The 8,475-nt window shown below is 33.7% G+C and overlaps 1 protein-coding gene across 1 annotated transcript in view; it reads right to left on the reverse strand.

Annotated features, from left to right (window-relative positions):
* The window catches only part of LOC131951823 (cadherin-23), a 40,141-nt gene extending 32,529 nt beyond the window's left edge, over positions 1–7,612 (reverse strand). Inside the window, exons 1-3 of the mRNA XM_059314227.1 lie at positions 7,574–7,612; positions 7,453–7,465; positions 7,268–7,333 (exon numbers count right to left, since the gene is read on the reverse strand). Of these exons, the coding sequence (XP_059170210.1) occupies positions 7,268–7,282 (15 nt within the window). The 5' untranslated portion in view covers positions 7,283–7,333; positions 7,453–7,465; positions 7,574–7,612. The remainder of the gene's footprint in view (positions 1–7,267; positions 7,334–7,452; positions 7,466–7,573) is intronic.
* Positions 7,613–8,475: the final 863 nt, after the last annotated feature.

Below are 8,475 nucleotides of genomic sequence, written 5' to 3' on the forward strand. Positions count from 1 at the left end.
AAAAACTGTGAAATGTGGTAAAATGTAACTTTTGGCTCTTCCGTCCCAAAAGGTTGCCGACCCCTGCCCTACCCGTATGTTGAAATACCATGTTAAATACTGGGGATGATGTTTTATCAAAATGAATATCTAAAAACATTAATTTGACTCCCACCCCCACAACCCTCATGTCCCTATCCCTAGGTTCCTATTGCTGCTTATTTGTGTATTTTTTTTAAAATTTACACAGCCTACAAACAAACATTGTAGAGTCATTAGTTGACACTATTTTCTATTATCTTATATGTACGGTACTTTTGTCCACAACGTTCAAAATGACCCCCAATGACCCCTCCTCCTTTTGTATTGTCCTTAAAAATTAATACTTACAAATGTTTTGTTAACTTTAATAATATGTATTGCCTTATTTGAGATCTTTTATCAGAACACTGTTAACCAATTTTTGACCTCTAAAACTCCACTGTATCCACACACCCCGTGATAGCTACATGCCTATCCACCCCTAACATGTCGGTACTTAACATTTAAACAAACATAAACACCGACTTGAACATACCAACCTTTCACCCTCCCGCTAAATCGCTCACACAGCAACCTGTTCGTCAACCACCCCCCCCCCCCAAACACACACACTATAAATAGTAACACCTCAGCAGTTAGATCACACAGCATAGATTTTGACGCTTGGCTTGCTTTAAACACACACAGACACTCTCCACATGCCTCGTTAACAAAATATTAGATTTTCGAAATGTCAAATATTTTCTTTTATTTATGTAAATGTGGCCACATGTTTGCTGTGGTCATCGCACTATCGTAAAAATAAAATTGTTTACTCCAACTCAACACGGCTTTTTAAACTTGAGATGAAATCACGACGTCGCTTGCTTCACGCCTGCCCACCCCCCCCACCCCCACCTCATACTCAGCAACCACACAACCACACAACCACACAACCACACAACCACACAACCACACAACCACACAACCACACAACCACACAACCACACAACCACACAACCTATAAACATTGTTAAGATACAAATCACTGAACCAGAACCCTCACATACCCCCCCCCCCCCCCCCCATTTCAATGTTTTTGTCCCCATGACCCCTCCTCTCACTCGACTTTGAAGTTTTCACTAGCATATACTTACTATTTATTTCCACCCTATATAAACGTTGTATATAAATGTTGTTAAAAATGGTCTAAACAGAATATCTATTTTTTTTATATTTATACATTTGTAAATCCATCTTCATATAGGTTTTTAATAAGAACATTTGAAATTATGTACAATACGTTGATGCTGTTGCACTTGTTTTAAATTGCGAATACAAGTATTCAAAAAAAAAAATTATATATATATATATATATATATATATATATATATATATATATATATATATATATATATATATATATATATATATATATATATATATATATATATACATATTTATATATTCCCAGATAGCTGGGCTCTAGGATAACAACCCAGACCCGGAAAACAAAGCTAGTTACCGAAACGACTAAAAGAGAATATTTAGAAAATTAGTCCTGGAAGTAGATTTATTTACTTTAAAAAATTTTAAAAATTAAAAAATAAAAATTTACAGGTCAAAATTGCAACATTTTATATGAACATATGTATATTAACTTATATTAATAACAGGTGTGTTGAAAATATCACTCATTATGCTTATCTTTGTCAAAATACCGGTATATTTTTTAACATTTATAAAATACATTATTTGTTATAAAATTAAATTATTTGTTTCAGAAAAAAAGAATCCGTTTCAGCTTCATATATTAGATTAGCCTTTACCCTCCAAACCGAAAAATCTATCATTCTAATAACAGACTCTTTCTTTGACTTTGGGCAGGCTAGCGGGTCCAAAATTAACCTAATGAACACCAAAATCATGGGACTCGGAGGTTGGACCAACAAACCAATTTACCCACTTAACCTGATAGGTACAATCAAATTAAAACTTTATGGCATAACCCATTACAACAACCAACATACCAATAACGATGACGAATGGAAACTAGTCTGAAGCAAAATTAAAAACACCTACACCATAGCACTTTATAAATTTAGTTCAACAACCATTTTTACTAGGTCATCTATAATTAATAGGTACGCTATCCCCACAATTACCTATATTGCCACGACTAAACCAACGACTAAAATAAATAATTAAACAATGTGAATAAAATCATCAGAGATTACATATTTCAGACCACAATTACAAACATCAGCCACAACACACTAGTGTAAAACAAACTGCAGGGAGGAATAAACCTGCACGATATACAGACCAAAATCAATACATTCAGACTAACACACATTAGCAAATAATTAGTCAAGCAAACTTTCACCCTTTAGCTCACTACTACCAGTGGCGGAACTAGAAAAAAAAGGGCCACCCAGCAAAAATTATTTTGGGCGCCATATATATATATATATATATATATATATATATATATATATATATATATATATATATATATATATATATATAAACAAACTAAGAAAATATGAACCTAGAATACTCAATACGGGCATGATCGAAATTTGAAAAAAATTAAAATTCTTAGGTTTTACTTTAATTAAAGCATGTTACAACAACACGTTATTTGTGTGAGTGCTATTAGTCTGTTTTGCAATTCTCTCTTTCAATGCCTGACATAATGCTTCCTAATTATAAGTCAGTCAAAAGAATATGAAGCATCACAGCTTTGTATGTGTAATGGTTTCTCGCCGTATTTATATTATTGGTTTTTAATACATTTCCTTTTTATACTATGTCAATCTTTAACATGTATTTAAAAAAAATAATTAAGAGAAGTAATTGCTTTTTAATTTGTTTAGTGCAAATCTATTAAAAGTTTTTTAAGATCACACATATTTGACTTTTTTAAAAAAAGGGAAATAAGTCATGGAAGTGGTTTGAACGTTTGTCTATCTTTCACACTACAACTCTTGTAGCCTATATATTTTTTCCTTTACGAAAACAGCGTGTGTTTTCTACTGTAGAACACTACTGCTGTAGATCTGGTTTTTTTCACAAGAATATTATTTTTTTAACTATAAAATTGATTATGGTTGACTGTGGGCTCCAAAACGGCCTGCCCCCCCCCCCCTCCCTGGCATTGCGGAGTCTGGCGGCACTGTGGTTCCGCCCATGACTACTACATAGGCATTCAGCTCAACAAACTTACAAACATGTATAATACAACTCGGCATTACACAGGACAAAAACACAGTCCCTTTTACACAGAATGCTTACAAATGTTAAAAATGTAAAAAAAACAAAAAAAAAAAAACAACGAAAAACTTGTACACAAAAAAAATCACAAAACATTTACAAAAAATTAGTACAAAATCCCTCAACCCCATTATACAACAGAATTCAATGGTGTAGGAAATACGCTCTAACAGTGTGACCTACTTAGGTCTAGTCATGTTCCATTCTTAGTTTGACATTGTATAATACCTTATATGGATTGATGGTGCAACTACCGAGGTTTTTCCACTGTCTTATTAAGGGTGTCTAGGACCCAGAAATTTTCCACCAAGATCTGATTGATTGATTCTGATCAGATGACCATCCCAACCAATGGCTACATGAGTTGAGAATAACCTCCCCTGTTGCATAAGTCTTTAACTGGATCGCACACACGCAACACGAGGCAGTCTACCTTGATCAAACGGTCTATTAAGACCAGGCCGTCCATTTTGTCCGGCAATAGATTCTGACCATTTGAACGTGAGAGAACTTAAGTCCTGAGTGTGCTATGCTTTCTTAAGCTGTTTTAGTATTCTAGTATAATATTACTTGTCGCCAAGTGATTCTTGAAGCTATAGCAGTGTTGTGTGACCTGTGGCTATTTTTATACAGTCTTAAAATCTGTGATAGTATTTTTTCTTACGCCTTGTAAGTTGGGTTTTGTTATTTTCTAAATTAAATATTTTATCTCGTTTAACCTAGTGTTCTGCCACAACTGTGTTCGCTTATTAAAGGTTGTATGCAGATTGAATGAGTTGTTAACTTCAATAGTATCACTAGTTTTCCCTAGACATCGAAGTCGAGCCCTAGTGTGTTGTTGAGTTAGTGTTCATTCATTTAGGCTTTAAGTCATTTGCATATAACCCCGAAAAAAGAATCCGGGGACGTTCACCATCTATCTGGCTGGTAGATAGGTAAACGTTACAACAGACACAATAGACACCTTCAGGAACCTACACCTCAAAACCATCACACCCAAAGCTAGGGAAATAACATACAGACTCATTTACAATTCAACACCTCTAGCAAAACAACAGAACCCCTTTTGCCCACTATGCAGACAAAAGACACCCGAAACCGAAACGCACATCTATTTAGAATGCCCCACCATACAAAACATGAAAAAGACGCTAGAAACCAAAATAACAAGAAACGAGACCTTCAACATCGACATAGTTAAAACTCAGTAGTGTACGCAGGGGGGGGGGGGGGGGGGAGCAGGGGGAGCGGCCGCTCCCCCTCTGGCCATTTTTAGCAAAGTGGCGCCTTTTTGGAAACTTTTTACACTCAAAGTTTTAAACATTGATATTTGTTAAACATTATCTTTGGTCGGCACATTTGAAACGTAAATCTCTGTGAATATTGTTTTTTTAATAGCCGGTAAAAGGTGTGTGAGCAATACTGTGTTTTAACCCATACCTTCACATTATGTTAAAAAATTATCATTAAAAAACACAAAAAGCCAGTGCTACTTAATATGTGTATGATCTGAAATTTAAGACCGATATTTAAGTTATATGTAGTCTATTATTACGAATGTTTTACTTCTATAGTGAAAAGCTGGATTTTGTACCGACTCTGATTTAAAAAAAACTTTCATTATGCTGTGATACTTTTGCATTTATAAGGACAATATATTAAATTAATTATTTAGACAAATAATTTTTGTAAAATCGAATAGTGTTAAGCTATTTTATTAGATTCTAAAGTAATTATTGATTTGTTTTGATATTTATAATAAAATGTGTAGACACATACATATTTATATTAAGATATTGGTTATTTCCCCTTTTCGCTAGTCTTAATAGATGGCCCAGGAATTATTATGTAATTTTTTTTTACAAGAATTACGAAACAGATTATGCCACGTTCATTGTTTTTGGTTGTAGTGTGTTTATATATATATATATATATATATATATATATATATATATATATATATATATATATATATATATATATATATATATATATATATATATATATATATATATATGTTTTTGTTTAGAGTGATACCATATTTTTTGTTTCGTCGGCCTACATTGTGTGTTTTTTTATTTCTTCCGAGTGCTTATTTAAATTTATTTTACATCATATCGAAGCAATAACACACACACACAAACACACGCATATACATATATATATATATATATATATATATATATATATATATATATATATATATATATATATATATATATATATATATATATATATATATATATATATATATACATATATATATATATATATATATATATATATATATATATATATATATATGTATATATATATATATATATATATATATATATATATATATATATATATATATATATATATATATATACTTATATAGAAAATATTACAAATTCGGCGCCTTTTTTTGCTATTTCCGCTCCCCCTACAACGAAAACCTGGATACGCCTCTGTTAAAACTCAAACAAAATCCCTAAACAAAGAGACAGGACGGACCTAGAGCAAAAAGCAAGGACGGTAGCTATCTATAGACAGACTATTTGGAACAGTAGAATAAAAGCAAAATACGACAAGGTACAGTTCACGGGACACGTACTAGACTTGATTTATCGTAGACGACTCGACAACGATAGCATTCAAACACATACAGCATAATTAGCAACACCACAACGTGGAGTAAATCGTAAGATAGTAGAAAGTTATAGTTAGGAAGTTACAGTTGAGTTTATTGTTTGGTAGTAGAAAGTTATATTTAGGAGGTTACAGTTGAGTTTATTGTTTGGTAGTAGAAAGTTATAGCATGACAGTTGAATAGTCGAAGTGTTTAGGATAGAAGTGTATAGGATAGAAGTGTATAGGATAGAAGTGTATAGGATAGAAGTGTATAGGATAGAAGTGTGTAGGATAGAAGTGTTTAGGATAGAAGTGTATAGGATAGAAGTGTATATGATAAAAGTGTATAGGATAGAAGTGTATAGGATAGAAGTGTATAGGATAGAAGTGTATAGGATAGAAGTTTATAGGATAGAAGTGTATAGGATATAAAGGGATAGCAGAGGAGAAGGATATTGACACTTGTGGACAAAGTAAATAAACTTGAACATTATTGAATTGGTCTTGTGGCTGTAATTGAAACATTTCATATTCTGTGCGTCAATAGAAAGGTCGAGGCTCGAACCCGAAATATCCACACTACGATATCAGCTGGCTAGACTATCGTGTCAAAGGTTACGTCATATCGTCATTAGATCTAAACGATCTGATATCTGACACGTTCGGAATGTTTGCTTGATAGGTTCAGATCAGATGGGTTGTTGATATCAGTGGATTGGGTAGTGAATAGCGTTGTTGGAAGTGTTGTCTAGTAGGTTGTCTCGTAGGTTGTCTCGTAGGTTGCTGGTAGGTTGCTGTTAGGTTTTCTCGTAGGTTGTCTGGTAGGTTTTCTGGTAGGCTGTTTCGTAGGTTGTCGGGTAGGTTGTCTGGTAGGTTGTTTGGTAAGTTGTCTGGTAGGATGCTGGTAGGTTGTTAGTAGGTTGTCGGGTTGGTTGCTGTCAGGTTGTCGTGTAGGTCGTAAGGTAGGTTGTCGGGTAGGTTTTAGTGCACAATCATCATAGATGTGTAGCCCAGCAAAGTAAAAAACGACCAGGTGTGTCAGTACAAAATCCGTCCAGCTTGTGTTGAATGTTTTCAGTGACAGTAGACGTATAAACTGGCTTCAAATCACGTGACCTTTAACCTGGCACCCAATAAATGAACAATTTCCTAGAAAAATACAGGAAAGACAGAGACCCATTCAACTAGCCGAACAACCAACACATCCGCCAAAAAACACAACGTACATATATCAACCTACACATTTAATAACCTTCACTCAAATCAACCCACACGCACACAAAACACACACACATAACCATGAACTCACACAGATGAACCCACACATCAAAGCAAGTCAGACATATCAACTCACGCAGGCAATAACAAAAACTCCTACCCTCACTATTTGCATGGCTGCCGTCTGCTTCTCTGGAATCTCGTACGGGCGTCCAAAAGGCGAAATCTATGAGAGAACATCGGACATCACGAACGGGTAGATCTTTTTAGCTAGTAATTAAACTACTATCGCTAACATACTATCAATATATAAATTACCCATCTTAAAAACTGAAATCAACTCACAAAACTGTTAGCGCTGCCAAGAATGACAAAAAGTGGTAAATAATATTTCAGCATTTCAAATCTTTTCACAAATCCAAAATACAAAAAAAAAAAAAAAACAAGTAAAAAAAACAACAACAACCCAAACGGATGAACAGCCAAATGAAACACGTGAAGTCTCCTCCAAAGGTAACAATTTTCTGGAATAAGTACACTCTGATCCCTACAAGGTAGAGAATGTTTTTAAAATTTTTATCATTTAAAAATTATCGTTGTTGATCCATTGATAATTTATTTGAATACCTTATCTCAAATTGACTCTTTTCAAAGATTCATTGAAGTTACGCGCTAATTTATTCTGATAAGGTCAGGTATCGTCGGCTGGCAGTGTTTGCAGTAGAAATATGTTTGTAGAAGGTGTATGTAGAATATGTTTGTAGAGTGTGTAAGATGTTTGTAAAAGGTGTTTGTAGAAGGTGTTAGTAGATGGTGTTTGTAGCACATGTTTGTGAAAGGTGTTTGTAAATGGGATACCGACGGGAAAATTTTATCTCATGCATGACGTTGTTTGTCACCAAGCGACACCAATTAGTGAGACACCAAATTAGCTAAATACCAATTAGTAAGACACCAAATTAGCTAAATACCAATTAGTAAGACACCAAATTAGCTAAACACCAATTAGTAAGACACCAAATTAGCTAAATACCAATTAGTAAGACACCAAATTAGCTAAACACCAATTAGTAAGACACCAAATTAGCTAAATACCAATTAGTAAGACACCAAATTAGCTAAATACCAATTAGTGAGACACCAAATTAGCTAAATACCAATTAGTAAGACACCAAATTAGCTAAATACCAATTAGTGAGACACCAAATTAGCTAAATACCAATTAGTGAGACACCAAATTAGCTAAATACCAATTAGTAAGACACCAAATTAGCTAAATACCAATTAGTGAGACACCAAATTAGCTAAATACCAATTAGTAAGACACCAAATTAGCTAAATACCAATTAGTAAGACACCAAATTAGCT

Source organism: Physella acuta, unplaced genomic scaffold (genome assembly GCF_028476545.2).
Source record: "Physella acuta isolate Inbredline_101_S28 unplaced genomic scaffold, ASM2847654v3 ptg000067l, whole genome shotgun sequence".
NCBI classification, from domain to species: domain Eukaryota; kingdom Metazoa; phylum Mollusca; class Gastropoda; family Physidae; genus Physella; species Physella acuta.